General features: G+C 45.6%; 1 protein-coding gene across 1 annotated transcript; it reads left to right on the forward strand.

Moving 5' to 3' along the window:
- Positions 1-929: 929 nt before the first annotated feature.
- On the forward strand, positions 930-15,261 carry BDH1 (3-hydroxybutyrate dehydrogenase, type 1). The gene is made up of 6 exons (XM_009883377.1): positions 930-1,066; positions 4,125-4,197; positions 5,663-5,773; positions 10,900-11,041; positions 12,626-12,778; positions 14,177-15,261. The coding sequence occupies exons 1-6, from the start codon at positions 984-986 to the stop codon at positions 14,644-14,646; spliced, it is 1,032 nt and encodes a 343-aa protein (XP_009881679.1). The 5' UTR covers positions 930-983; the 3' UTR covers positions 14,647-15,261.
- Positions 15,262-15,606: the final 345 nt, after the last annotated feature.

Genomic DNA, 15,606 nt, shown 5'->3' on the forward strand with positions numbered 1-15,606 from the left:
GGGGAAAGGCCCATCGCCTCGCCCCCTCCTTACAAAAAATTCCTCACAAAAAAAAAAATAAATTATTGCGCGGCCGGCAACCGAGTTTGATCAAAACCGCTGAATTTCAGAGGATTGCCGGAGCCAGCTAGTCCTCCTGAGCCTAGGCCTCACCCTTCCGAGCTGCGCGCCCCACTACTGCTCGTTTTGTGGTAATTTCATGCGGTTTTAGTCGAGGCCTGTATCCCAACAGGCCCTGAAGCTGCCACAGCAGCAGCCCAGCCTTCGGCAGAGATGCAAATAAGCCCTAACAATTAGATACCGTTTTCCTGCTTTAATCAAGGAGGCCGTGCATTAAGCTGGGGGGATGATTTTATGTGCACCGAATGGGTTTTATCTGAGATGAATAAGATTGAAATCAGCTTTCTGGACTTAACGCTTGTTCTTGAGCTCTTTTCGCCCCATAGTGAGTTTAATGGTGACTCCCTGTGCATCACCAGCTACTTAATTAAAAAGAAATGTATTTTTAACCGTATGGCTCTAGTAGCTGTAAAGCCCGAGGATTGCTTTGGGAATGTGTAACGTAACATCACCTGTGACTTGAATTTGTATTTTAGTTTAAAATTATTTCATCTAGCTCACTTGAAATAATATATTCCGTGTAAGTACCTTCATTTTTAGCTGTTTCAGAGAATACAGTTAAAGAGGCATTAAAGAAGGAGAAATTGACATTTTCTTTAAATGCCTCCCTGCTCATCAGTTTACTTACAATCTTTTTCCTTATTTGAAAGGATCTTGAGGTGGTTGAAGGTTGAGCTGGTTATCTTAGTGTGAGGGACTACAAGGGGGAAAGATGAGTTCCTTTGGACTTTATTTTCTTGTTGAAATACATGGAGTCAGCATGACTTACAAAATAATTGAGCAACTGAAACAGAGGTGCTATCTTGTATTGCAGAGCTAAGGAAGAACAGTCTTGCTGTTGGTAAAGTGTGTTAATTGAAAGCATGTTGGCTACCAAGCTGTCCCGGCCTCTCCTGAATTTCTCTGTGAAAGCCCTGAACTTCAAGGACACAGGGAGTGGCTTCAGGTAAGTAAGTTGATAGAGAAGAAAGAGTGAGATCTTGAGTAAAGCACACATTGAGGGCCCATTTGATTATAAGTGGGACAGTTTATTTACAGAATCACAAGATGGTTGAAGTTGGAAGGGGCCTCTGGAGGTCACTGGTCCAACCACCCTGCTCAAGCAGAGCTTCCTAGAGCTGGTTGCCCAGGATGGTGTCCAGACAGCTTTTGAATATCTCCAAGAATGGAGATGCCACAACCTCCTTGGACAGCCTGTGCCAGAGCTCAGTCATTGAGCAGAGCACAGAGGAGATGGAATCTATACGCAAGGAGGGGTTGGCAACATTTTTTTTTTACACTTGGACAATCATCTGCAGTCAAAAGGCAGTTGACTAGAACATTAATTCAGTGGCAAGCAAGGATTTGTTCCTGAATATCAGCAAGTAGGCCTTGCTGCAGTGCAAGGAACTGTCATATGACTTCATTAAAGAGGCAATGAATCACATGAAATGAGGGAGAAAGAGGGATGGTTTTAGTGAGAAATGGAGGTGGGCTGAGTAATGAAGCTGTTTTTTTTTCTGCACATGAACAGAAAATTGCCTATCTAATTCTAATTCCTAGCTCTGAAAAAAATACCTTTTATATTGATATATGATGGGAACTTTACTAGTCCAGAGGAAGTTGAGTGCTTTCGCTGGCTTTGCCTTAGAGCAGCGTTCCCAAACAATGGTGTGTAGCTCTAATCGTACATTAGCTGTTTAAAAGTGGCTCATGGCCTACTAAGTAAGAACTACCACCTCCAGTGTTGTTCTACTGCTGTTGATAGTGGTGTCCAGCACCATCACTGTCAAGGATGACTCCTGTAACGGGAAGTTGTAGAGACCAGAGATAGCTAAGCTGTTAGAGATTTCCTATGCAAACAGACATAGGCATTTTATCTCCTATTTACTCCACACACTCCAAAGTTGCACCAGCAGGAAGGCCTTAAAAATACATATTAATGCTTTATTTTGAGAAAAGAGTTTTCAGCATATTCTTTTTTTTTCCCCTTCTTCTTTTGCTTTGCTTACTGTGTATTTGTGCTTTGTGCATCTTGTAGTCAAGGCAAAAACGCGTTCAATTTTGTGAAGTACCCACAAGCTGCTAAACCTGAAATGGAAATCTAACTGTTCATCTGAAAGGCAGTGTTGTCCCTATACTGGTCTCTTAATGCATTGAGGTAGCATTTATATACTTAACTTTTCAAGCAGAGGACTGCCTTTTTTGGTGTAACTGAACAAAAGCAAATGCATGGTTACAAGCACAGATTCAATTCAAGGACCATCTGTGCATTTTAAAAGTCTCAGTGGTGGTCTCTAGGATTCAGTCATGCCAAATGACAAAAATGGCTCACGATATATCAGTGTACTGCGTGGGGACTAACATCACATACGCATCGTAGCTGTTTCCTCTGATGACATTCCTTCTGATCAGCAGCTGGCATCTATTTTATGCCCTTGCCTTCAGGTCAAGGTAGGCAGAACGTCAAGTAGTTATTCTCTACAGGTTATTGTGAATAGACTGCAGCAAGTCAGTGCTCTGCAGTGAAATAACAGGACCAGACATGACACTGAAAAATAAAAGTCAAGTTCATGCAACTAAAAGAAATGTTAACAAAGATTTCTGGGCACTTTGAGACACACCAAGAAGCTTATTGTTGAGATAAAAGTTCCAAGCCAGGGTTGCAGGTAAGTGATGTTAGCACAGGCTTTGCCTGGGGACTGGCCTTTGCAGCAATTAAATTGACTGTAGCTATTTCAAGAGCTGATTGGGCTTGTGACACTCAAAGTTAGAAGAAGAGCTAAACTCTTGCAGGAAGGTGAGTGGACACCATTGCCTAAATATAAATCAGCTCCTTTCCCATCTGGTTCAAAGCTTCTGCCCTCGCAGACCTTTTTTCTAGCCTTGTTTTCCCAAGATGCAGCTCAGAGGCCAGAGTGTCCACAGATTGCTGTTCAGTGTAGCATAGGTCACTCTGGGAGCACCTGTGACGTCTTAGCAGGAGATAATTGTGAATGATTATGCAAATTCACTTAGAAGACAGAAGAGCGGCCTGGAAGCTAAGCTCCGCTGATGAATAGATGTTGTTAGAGGGGCCAGAGGGTAGCTGAAGTACAGCAAGTCTAGGGGAAGGCCAGAAGGCTCTAGGAGAACTATGTTAGTGCCCAAAGCAAAAATGAAGAAGCTGGTGTAGTCCAGAGAGGTGGCTGGCAAGGACAGAGGTTTGGGTCATGCTGGTGTGTTGTCTAGCCCAGTTTTCATGAATGATGCCGAGACCTAAGACAGCGTGATGCTACTTGTAGCATAGCTTTTCTGAATAGAATCTCACTCCCTGGAAGGCATAGTTGCTTTGCTCTGGTCTGTCTGTGTGAACATGGTTCATCTTAGAAGTCAGACATACTATGCAGAGGAGCTTCAGATTTGCATGGCAGGTATTGCTCAAAGACATAGCGTCTCTTAGCTTAATAGTTGCAAGGAGGGGATGTAAAATCTAAGAGTATCTACTGGGTAGGCACTGCAGAGGAAGAAGTGTCATCCAGGATGACAGAAGCTGTGTGTAAAGGCAGTGAGATAAATCCAAGCAAATTCAACCTTAGACTAGGTATCAGAGACAATGCCACAGCAGAATACTTTCATCAGACAAATTAATAACTTCCCCTACCCCAGCTTTGTGCAACTCTAAGTGAGAGTGTTGTTGCTGTTGGAAATGAAAACACTGTACTGCCCATTTTGCAGGTGGAAGCAGCTCTGTGCCTCCCGACCAGGAGCTATTTTAGAATTCTTGGTAACATCCAGACAGCCTCTGCAGCTGGAAATAGCATCAAGGTCTTTTGAGAAACAAATGTTTCATACTGTAGGAAACACACAGGCTCAGACTAAGGAGAACTGTAGACTGGATTTCGTCTTCTCAAATGACAGTCTACGTCATGTGTATAGGCAACACTGCATTCCTTTTCATGTGTATGCTACAGCACCAGGGTACGGACAAGATATTCCATGCCTGATTGTTCTGTTTTTGTTTTGTTTTGTTTTTTTTTTAACAGGCCTGTGCAAAGATTTTGTTTCCCTCTCTTGTCCCCATGTGGCAGCCGCTCTTATGCAAGTGAAGTTGATCAGGTGAGTATAATTGTGGTTTCCAGGAACTAGTTCTGCTGAGCTGGGGTTTTAAAATCCATAAAGCCTGGTGACCAAATTCTTCTTTCTGATTTGCCAGAAAGACTCTGAGCTGGACCTCTCCAACATACTCCACATTCTTTCCTAGCGCAGAGCTTCCATTGACGTAGCATGGTACATGCTGCTAGGGATGGAAATAAACAATCAGGCTGGTGGGGTTTTTCTATTTTTGGAACTCACTCAGCAGATGAAATCTTCCACCTTAGAGTGGAGGGAATTTGCATGACAAATTCTTAATAAAGCACGCTTTCTGGAGTATGGTTGTGTAAAGAGACGTAAATAAATTGGTGTGTCCTCACTGCTTGATCTGGAGAGAGGCCCTCTTTTTTAGCAGGTTGCTCCTTGAAGGTGCTAGCTTGCCAGGAACAGTGCCGGGTAAGAGGAAGGGGGATGTTTTGCCCTCCTGCCTGTCTTGTGGCACAGAACTCAGCACTGTAGCAGTGCCAGAGCATGCACATTTTGCTCTATAACCCTGGGACAGAGTCTCAGAGGAATTCAGATATGGCCTTTGCATCACTGCTGGGCTTCCAGTGTGACCCTGATCAGTCCCTGTGTATGCTGGGGAAAGCCAAATTTCTAGTTTGTTAAAAAAAAGATGAGTTGGAATCAATTGCAAGTAATTATTACCTAATCCCACCCACAGCAGCACCTTGCTGCGCATGCAGTTGTTGCTTCTGGAATGTCTGATACACCATGCAGTTTTAAACATGTCACTTAACTGCTGCCTCTCTTTGGGTTAGAAGGTGTTTGGAGAAGGAAGGAGGTATATTTCTATTTAAATTATAAGTTGGAAAAATATGACCAAAAAACAAACAAAAAGACTGATGACCAACTAGCCTTAATTTCAACTATTAAACCCACTTGATTCTGCTTAGCTTTTAAAACCCAGCACTAGAGGGTTTACGTGCTTGAGAGAGAAAGATGAGTGAGCAGTCAGTAAGGTTAACCCATATCCTTTCTTCAGTCAAACTGTCTTCCCCATGCCCTATGAGCTGCATGACACAAAAGAGTGGACTCCTGCCTGCTTCGAACGTATAGAAACAGTTCCTACTGAAGGGAAAACATGTCTTGGGAACTGTCTGGTATATTTTCAGATTTCAAGATGGATGTGAACTGCCAGAGAATGGGGCTTTTCTTGGTCTTTTTCCCTTGAGAGCCTGTTGCCAGAGGTTCCGAACTTCTCTTTGTGTTGGAAGGACAGTGATCCTGCCTCACTGGAATGAACTTGATACGAAACCTTCGTTTCTTGTCTTCAGGAGGCACTGGGTGGCAGTAGCTGGCAATGAGTGTAGAGAACGTCCCTGGAACGGACTGCTCCTGTCCAAGGACATGGTTTTGTTCTGTGCGCTGCAAATCACTGATTTCAAATACTTAATTCCAGTGCATTTTGTTCTATTTTGTTTTGCAGATTGGCAGCAGAGCTGTGCTTATAACAGGTTGTGACTCAGGGTTTGGATTTGTCTTGGCCAAGCACCTGCACGCCAAAGGCTTCATTGTTTACGCTGGCTGCCTGCAAAAGGTAGGGAAAACAAAAAGTGTATTCTTCACCTATGGCATGTGCACAGACATGTAGCAGATCCAGTCTTCATTCTGTACAGCTTTCTGTCAAGGAGAGGGAGGGTGGTTGGTAGCCCAAAGGGAAAGACATGGGTGCTTGAATTTCATAGAGCATAACCTGGTCTAGATCAGAACCAGGACTGAACGGTATCTAGGGAGGTTCTTATTTGAATTGGCACATTGTGGTCTGTTCCATATCTGATGGACTGGAACCCCAAATCTAATTTTGTAGGCTTATCCATAAGCATATTTTGGGATCAGGTTGAGTCTGGACCTTTGGCCCCGCTCTCAGACTATACATGTTTAAGCAGGGTTTATTTTGATTAACTGTGACATACACTAACCCACCAGTGATTTTATGGGATGTCATATAAGCATATTTTTCTATATTCCTGAGTACAGCCATGCCTCAGTGTGCATTGAGGGTCTCCTGAAATCACTGTGAAGGCGATAGAATTCCACTAGTGCAAATGAGAGCAGAATCGGGCCACAAATAGCTTAGTGATGCAGTCTCAATACGCTCCGCAGGAGTGCTCTGTATGGCAGTCAAGAGATGCCTGGTCATGGAGAACAGGAGAGCACTCTAGCCTCTCTCTCCTTATGAAGCACTGCACTTTTTTAGTTGCATGGCCATTTCCCAACAGAAACAAACTTACTCCTCAGGATATCCTGGGGTGGGTCAGTTATTTTGATCCTAATCTTTTAGCTCACTCATGACTATAAATGTATCTCGAATAGTTATATTCTTTAGAGAGAATTTGCCAGGTGTTTTTTAATGTTATCAATGCTCTTTCTGCTGTTATTTTTTCCATTATTACTAAGTTTTGCTTAAATTACTAGTTTCATTCTGCTGTTATTTTTTCAAAAGAGAAGTTTGTGTTTTGATAGCTCTGTCCCTTGTGGTGTCTCAGGTCAGGGGTTTATTTGTTAACCTGAGCTCCCTCTACAGGCTTCACAGCAGAACAAGACACTTCTTACATACTGCTGCTTTTCAAAAGGTGTCAAGGAGAGGGTAGATGAGTACCTTTTTGGCAAATGTTTTTACTCGGCTTTTATAACTGAAGATCAACATTAAAGAATATAAGAACATTGCAGACTTAAAAGCACTGTTTAGAATAATAGCCTGCCTCTGTGTTGACAGGAGCCAAAAATTTCAAAGCTGCAGTTACTTCTGGGTTTCACTTCCTCTGTCTAGAGCTGCCAGAAAGACCCAATTTTCAGTGAGCATGTTTTTAACTGTCTCTGAAACCTCCCCTCCATTTTGGTGTCTTCAGTACTCATTCTGCTGAATGCATGTTAGTGGAAAACCTTGGTCTCTGACAATTTTGGCATAACCTGACATGCAGCAGCATGCCAGAACTCTTTTAGGCATTGATCAAGATTTATTTCCTCACCAAAAATCAGCAGAAAGCTTTGCTTTATCACTGTGTAATTAAATATTGCTTCTTTAGCTGGACTTGCATCCAGTGTTCCAAAATCTGTGTGACTATGGCAAGACTGGTAATAGCAGCTGTCATCAGAAAAACACTGTAAAATGTGAAAGCTCCTTATTTAACAGGTTGGCCTCCTATGTGTTTTCAGGCCATATACTTTATGTAGAACTGCTCTGTAGAACTAAAACAACTCCAGGAGACTGAGCTGATTTCTCATTGTGCCACAGGTTTCACTAGCAACACCATAAGCAGAATTCTGATCAGAGTGCTGGTGCTGATTTTAGGGGCAGAAAAAGCCTGGTGTGGCTTTAGATGCTAGATAGAAGTGGATGTAGAAATAAGAAACATCATCTTTTGCTCAGGTATATTTGACCTAGCCCTGACAGAGAGGAAATGACTATGAAACTTCAGTGTTATTTTCATGGGACTGTTTTTCACGGCACACCTGCACATCAGAAGCATACTCTGGCTTGGGGAGCCATCGTGTCCTCAGGGCATGCATTGTTCTTACTGCAGATTAAAGTGTGTGCAGTGCTGACTCTTCAACAAGAAAGATTTCCTAGAGTGGCCAGACCCCAAGCACCTGGCTGTATTTTTACTGAAGGAAACCTGAGAGAGGTGTTTAGAGTCATGACTGTGGGGAGCCCAGGGATGAACCTGTGCTAAGTGTGCTATTTCGTACACAGTTTCTTCTTAACATTTCCACTGGCAAATATATTAATGTGAGAGTTGTATTGATGCTTCATTGCAAAAAGACAGTGGTAGACTGGATCCAATGAATGATCATGCTGCAGCTGTCTTATTTTTTCCTCTTTGGTTAATAGCTGGAGGAGCCAGCTGACACAAGATGAAGAAGGTATTTTTCCATCAGTATCTGTTACCAGTGGACATATGTGATGTTTGTCACGGCTGTCAGGAGTGTGGTGGAACCCCTGTTTGCTTTGCTTTGTGTGCTCAGGCCTGTTGGGGCTTGCAGGGGGATAAGAAGGCAGAGGTTATCTGAGCAAGCCAGCATGCAGGCCAGTTACTGTAGGGCTCAACAAGAGTGCTCAGAGCCACAGGGTGTTACATACCACTTCAAGGACACACTGATAAAGATACAAGCTGAAGCCCACAGACCCCAGAGGGCAACTGTGAAAAGAGGAGGATGAAGCATCAGTTTGCTTTTTCAGTATGCAAGAGCTGGGACCTCTTGCCATGGGGACAGTGAACCCGGGGACTGACAGCAGAGATGCACTGGTCTCTTGGCCTAGCATGAGAAGGGCCTTCCAGTGCTGCATATGGGCCCGGGGGCTGTGGGACAGGCTGCATCCCATGCCAGGAGAGCATGACACAATCGCAGCGTGCCTGACTTTTAGCGCCACCCATCTGCTCTTTCTGAAGAGCCAAGGGAATGGCCCTGTGGGTCTGGGTTAACGCCCAGAGTCCACCTCTTGGCCAGGATTCCAGCCCCAAGGGTCCCTGTCCAAGCACCCAACTGCATGTTGGTAGGAAGAAGGGAGGGATGTTGGCTTGCTGAGCCAGCCCTGTAAGGCTTCACATTGTGAAGGTCCCAGTAGAGCTTATGAGGCCTTTGAGGCTGGTGTGTTGCTGTGGCCCAGAGATTTTGTAGCACCTTGCAGACCTGGGATCGGGGAAAGAGGCACCTTGGCCTTATTGTTCTTCCTCTTCCCTTTAGCCGTATCTGCCGTTTCCAAAGGACTTGCATGCTTGCATTTTCTGACTCCTGTTGGCATTCCCACATGTGCTACTTGTATGCTTTTCAATGCTTTGGCATACATACTGGCTTCGGCACCACAGTGCTTTTGAGTGAGTAACAAACTTAGCACAAAACTCTATTTTCAGTCACCGTAAAAACAAGCACCACTAAACTGTGCATGGGACTTTTAATTACTCCATTTTGTATGCAATATGCTTCCGTGTGAAGAGAGTGCAGTAGATGCCTTCTCTTAAGGACAAACACTAACTGGTATTAACAGTCTGCAGTGGAATAAGGAAGGGTGGAGAAGAAGACAGAGGAGATGTCAGGTACTTAAGTTTGTGAACTGTCTGTGAACACAGTGGATAAGCCCAGGAATGAGAGGAGCCAGGAGCAGGTTTTTTGGAAGACAGGTGGCACAGAGAGAGGGGCACGTATGGCCACCCTCGTGTGGTACCTAAAGCGCAGTGTCTGAAGGGAACTCTTGCTTGGGAGAGCAAATGGGCAGCCTGGGTTCAGACTGCAGAGATGAGCTCTGTCTTGTTGACAACTGACTGCTGGCAGTCTCTGGCAGGGAGTGCCTGTGGCTCTAGGTGGTAAAACAATCTAATGGCATTCAGCAGTCAGGAAGCAGCCCTGCTATGAAGAACTGACCTGTTCCACGTCAGAGGAAAAAAAGCTATCTATCTGAAAAAACCTCATCTATCAGGAGGGAAGAGCATTCCAATACTTGCCTGCTGATGCTGACACAGCAAGCAGGGCTACCTGGAGGGTTGAGTGATGGGGGAAGAAGAGCTGAGCAGCCATCAGATGATCCTGTGGGACATGCTCCACGTCTACTCTGTTAATGGGGAGTAAAAGACTTCTAGTGAGGGATGATCTTGAGGGGACAGAGGGAGTTTGTTACAGCAAAGACAGGAATGTTCCCAAAAAGTGACTATTTTCAGAGCTAGACCTCACCATCCTCTACAAAAGTACCCTGGAATGGCCATCACAGTCCAGTAGCTTATAACCATGGTAGTGGTTCAGGGGTATTCCCAAACTCATATTAATACTCATATTAATATCCCATGGGTGTGTGCCAGAAGCACCATAGCCAGGCTTCACCGCTGTGAAGGGACTAGCTCTAGGCATGGCGGCCTTGTTGCTAGCAGCGTCTGGCCCATGTGAAAGGTATCTCAGGGGTTGGCTGCAGTTAATTGGCTGTGAGTGGATGTGTGTATAGTGGGGGAATCTGTTCTGAGCTGAGAGAAAAGGAGTGGAGATGGGAAATGGGAGTGAGAAAAAGCTCATGGGGGGAGGCAGAGAAGCGCAAGATGCTGGAAAAGATGCTGGGGGGAATTGCTGGCAGGCAAGCTGGTCAGGCACTCTGTAGGAGTCCGTTGAAGGCACTAGGTAGGTTTTCAGGCAGTGGGAGCTGTGCACGTAAATCAGCTGAAGGGAGAGAGCAGTGGGCAGGCAGTCCCTCTTCTAGGACTGTCACTCCCAGAGCTGGCAATGTGACTGAGAAACATGTGCAACCACTCACGGGCTATTTAATACCATACCGTACCCTTGCTGTGCTATTTGCTGTGCCCTGTATGCAAGCCAAAGTGAGGATGGCACCACATTCCCACCACTGCACCAGTTGGGTATAGCTTGATCTCAGGAGCTTGTACTGGGCAGGAGTTGCCTTGCTGGGGCACATCCAGCTCTGGCTGCTTTCTTGGTGGTCAAAGCCGTTTGTACCAGCTGACTCGGTGGTGGGGCTCATGGTCAGATGGAGATGCTCAAGGAATGGTGTTCTGCAGGAGCAGCCCTGTCTGTTCCCCTTCTTCTTAGAGCTGCAATACTGTCCTGATTATTCTGTGACTGCCCCGTGCACTCTCTTTTGCTTGATTTGGTGGTTGCTATGCATTTGATATTCTACACAAGATCTTTGGACAGATTCAAACCAGTGCTTTCTTCCCCACCTAGGACAAGGGAGATGGTGGCTCCAAGGATCTGGACAACATGAAGAGTGATCGAATGAGAACTGTCCAGCTCAACGTCTGTGACAGCAAAGAAGTGGACCGAGCAGTGGAGCACGTGAATAGCAGCCTGGAGGACCCAGAGAAAGGTACGTGCATGCAATGGGCTCTAAGGTCACATAGGTGGCAGGAGCTCCCTCAGCTGGGCTCTGAGAGCATTTTCAGGGCAGGTTTCAAAAGCTGAACACATGATTGAAGGCACAAAGGTTTGAGGAGCAGCAGTGCAGAGCAAATGGCCTATTTAAATGTTGTGCCATATCAAAAAGCAGCTTGCCACTTAAGACAGCATCTACAAAGAAAACTGCTTTTTTCTCCACTAGCTCCAATAGGGACATTAGCAGAAATCACGGTGGTGTTCGAGGCTCTGGGATTAGTGCTTTATTCCTGTGACCTGAAGTTTATTGTGACTCCCTTTATGTTGTAAAACCTGGCTAGTGTCCAAAGATTGGGAATTAGCAATGGAAATGTTTCCCCCAGATTTTCAAAAGGCAAAGGAGATGGAGAGGTTTTCCATAGGATTTCCCATGAAGCTAGCTGAGTATCATTAATGCCATTGCAGATACTACCGTGCATTACAGATTTCAGAGTTCAGGCGGTAGCTGTAACTGAGTTTCTTAGCCTGTCTACCTCATTCTGCTAAGGTGATGACAGCAAATTCTGCTCCAGTACTGTGAAAATCCCAGTTTTCCTGAAACCTTTCCACCTTTGGTGAACTACATTTTCCCCCTAAAGAACATACACACTTCAACACATGAAGGTTGTTTAAAAGAAAAACAACCAGTAATGTTTTAATTTGGATTTTGCATAAACCTATTTCTTTTACTTTTCTTTGTATTTAATTTTTATATATGGATCTTTTATATAAATGAAGTTTTCTAGCCCTGTGTTCTCAAGCATAGGCCAGGATGAAGTTGCCTTTTCTGGGCTGCTTCTGAGAACACAGATCTGGACACAGTCAGTCAACAGGTAACACAGAGTTTTTCTAAACAGCAGAGAGAAGCCATCCCAGACCTTTCTCAGTCTGTTCCCTGTGCGATTAGGATATTATATGAAGTGAGTTCATTTTATTCCAAATTCCTTTTTAATCTTTCTTTTTGCTGCCAGTTGAGTTGGTAGCTTCAGTTGTTGCCATCTTGGTTGCAACAGAATAAAAGGGACAGACCGTGGCATGTGTGCCCACCCATGTCCACCCATGCCCACATCACCCTTCCCAGCATTGCAGGCATTCTAGTTCTTATGGATGACACAAGGGATTTTACTTGGAAAGAATTACTCTTTTGTTTCTTACAAGGTCTTTCCTATTCTTATTATTTGCATTTAGAGACTATGTTTTGCTTCATTTAAAAAATCACCATGAATAAAAAGAGAATGGCAAGGAGAACAGCTTAGACAAGGCTGGAGTTCTCTGTTTGCTGACTTAGAACTTCCTGGGAAGCTTTATTCGTGGTACTTTGTGGCTGCAGTGTTGGGCAGTACAGGCAGATCCTGATTGTGGTTTTTCAGTCTCCTGTGCTCAGGGGCAAACTCTGGACTCTCTCTGTCTGGAGTCCATCATTACAAGTCGTAACGAGAAGCTCTGTTGTGTGGTTCAGTAATCTATTAGCAGGGCCTTTTCCAAGCAGCTCTGATCGGTCTCTCAGAGAGAAAGCTTTCTGCTTGATTTTGTCTTCTAGGGCTCTGGGGGCTGGTTAACAACGCTGGCATCTCCACATTTGGCGAAGTCGAGTTCACCAGCATGGACACCTACATGGAGGTAGCTGAAGTGAACCTGTGGGGGACTGTGCGAACCACCAAGGCTTTCCTCCCGCTCATCCGGAGGTCAAAGGGTGAGTGGTCTCCTCCTGACTACCACTCCCTGGAGCAGGTCCCTCATCCTGCCCCATGTCTTGCTGTGTTAGAGGCCAAAAGGTCTATAACGCTTCTGTCTGCACCGTTGGCCACCTTCATACCTTTACAGACAGAATATGACCCATGGCATACACACAAATGATAGATTTCCTAACCGCTCTGAGTTACACAGCAAAGCAGCAGTCCTGAAAAACAGTTATTATTTCTCTTTCCCATCTGTGCTGCCTTCTCCCGCAACATCCCACACAAGATCCAATCTGACATACCTCCTTTTACCTGCTCGGAAGCTGCAGTTCACCATAAATTCCCATGCCAGAAGCAATCCTCCCCTCTATACAAAAGCCAGCTGTGCCAGTGCTGGCAGGGTGGGCAGCAGCAGTGTACTATGATGTGCTTCTTGCAGGGAAGTTGTCAGCCGTGCGCTGTGTTACTTTGGGAGCTTGTAACTTATGAGAGATGGGATTTGTACAGCAAAGGAACGCAGACCTGGACCTTGCATGGGTCTCAGCATAAAGGGGCAAAAGCTTTCCCATACTGGGGCCAACTGCCTGACTATATGAGAATATGTTTTACTCTAGAGGCATCTGCGGACAATGTTGTCCTATGCTGCAGACCTGGCCCAGGCAGCATTTCTTCCACCATGGATGGGTATCTACTTCTGTGGTTGAAGTTTCTCTTTCTAACACAACTCAGCAATGAGCACTGACAGAAAGTGCAGAGAACTGCAACCTCTGATTAGTCTGCAGCATCCAGTCTCCTCCTGGCATTCTTCCCAGCCAAAATGGATGGCTTCTGGAGAGGAGAAAGGCCCCAGCTCTGTGCGTGGAGCTGTAATCCAGCTGTCACACAGAAAAGGGTGCAGTGGACTTAGACTGCTCTGCCCGTTTGTGGTTCAGGAGCAATCCATTCCCTTTTAAGTGGCAGACACTATAAGCCACCATTGGGCTCCTGGATTTTGTGCTTTTGACTTGCAAATAAACAAGCTCGGCCTTGGTGCCAAAGGCTTTCTTTGCTGCCGCTTCCTCTTGTCTGGGCTCAGCCCGCATTGCTGCTGAGCAATGCTGTTTCCCACCGTGCAGGCTCTGTCCAGCCTCTTCTGGGTTCCCCGTAGCACTGAGCTTTGTGTGTCACCACATGCCTGTTCCCTCAGGTGTAATGAGCCAGGGAGCACAAGCCAGGGAGCTTGTTCTGCTGCCTGAAGGCCATTGCATAGGACAGCAATGCTCAGATAGAGCCACGAGCAGGTCTGCCAGGCAGCCCTTACGGTTGTGCAGTGGGTGGGTACACATTCAGGAATCTGTCGGGTGGTGTGTGTCAGGTATCTGCTCTGCATCAGGTACCACAGCTCAGCTGTGCTTTTCCTGGCCTGTGCCTAGGTCGTGTGGTGAACATCAGCAGCATGATGGGTCGGATGGGCAGTCCTGCCCGGTCACCATACTGCATCACCAAGTTTGGTGTGGAAGCCTTCTCTGACTGCCTGCGGTACGAAATGCAGCCCCAGGGGGTGATGGTCAGCATCGTGGAGCCTGGCAACTTCATAGCTGCTACCAACCTGTACAGCCCCGAGCGAATCAAAGCCATAGCCGACAAAATGTGGGACGAGCTCCCTGAGATAGTGCGCAAAGACTATGGCAGGAAGTACTTCGATGAGCAGGTCAGCAAGATGGAGACGTACTGCAACAGCGGCTCGACAGACACCTCGCCGGTTATCGAAAGCGTTGCCCACGCGCTCACCTCCACAACCCCCTACACCCGCTACCACCCCATGGATTACTACTGGTGGCTGCGCATGCAGATCATGACGCACATGCCTGCTGCCATTTCAGATCGGCTCTATGTCTATTGAGGCCTCACACTCCTAGGCTGCCCAGGTGGGAAATTTGTTTTAAAGAGAGCATTGTACACGCTTCCCATTAGTTGTTTTTAAATTTTTCTAACCTCATTCCAGAGTACTGTATTTTAGCTCTAAAGGGTTCATTTAAACATCGGACATAACTTAAGGGCAGTAATTTGCAAGGGATGCTTCATAGGCAGGAATACATTATGTTTGTGTAGGCACATTGATTCTTTGCTATTTATTTCATTTAATCCTTTTTTTTTTTCACCTCAAATGTCAAGTTAAAATAATTATTTAAGCTGCAGTTACTCTGAATTGTTCTCAGAATAATTTTTGCTGATGGCTGAACACAATCTTCACAATTCCTGCCTAGGATGCAGCCTTCACGCCATAAAACAGATGCCCTCCATGCTGGAACGGCAAAGCACTTGCCTCCTGGTGTCCAACAGACTTTTCCAGGCCTGGTCACAATAGCACAAGGCAGAGCAGAGACTTCTTTAATTTGGGGATCAGAACTCAAAATGCTCGAGGTGCTGAAACTGAGCATCTGACCCCGTCCCTTTCTCCCTTAGATATTGATCAAACCTTAGAGAAAAGGAACCAGTCTGCTTTTCTGGCATGTTTTCTTGCAAAGGAGTTCAAGGATCCAGGGATTCAGTCCTGCAGGCCTTTCCCACAGGAGTTTCTTACTCATATGAGCATTCCCATGAGGGTGAGCAGCTTTACGCACAGGACCGCGGGCGTCAGGATTGGCCCGTAATAACATTTCTCTTCAATAGTCATTGAACATCAACTCCAGACTTAGTTTGGAGAAGAGTTTCTCTCCAGCTCCTGTAATTTGTCAGGATCACCGCTGAGCAGAGGGAAGCAGTGGGGATTATAGTCACATCAGTGAATGCCGTTCTCACCAGGGACCTCAGAGTTACACCGAAGTGTTTGTACAGCACCTTGCACAGAAGGGCCTTAACC

Source organism: Charadrius vociferus, unplaced genomic scaffold, assembly GCF_000708025.1.
Source record: "Charadrius vociferus isolate BGI_N301 unplaced genomic scaffold, ASM70802v2 scaffold214, whole genome shotgun sequence".
Lineage (NCBI taxonomy): Eukaryota > Metazoa > Chordata > Aves > Charadriiformes > Charadriidae > Charadrius > Charadrius vociferus.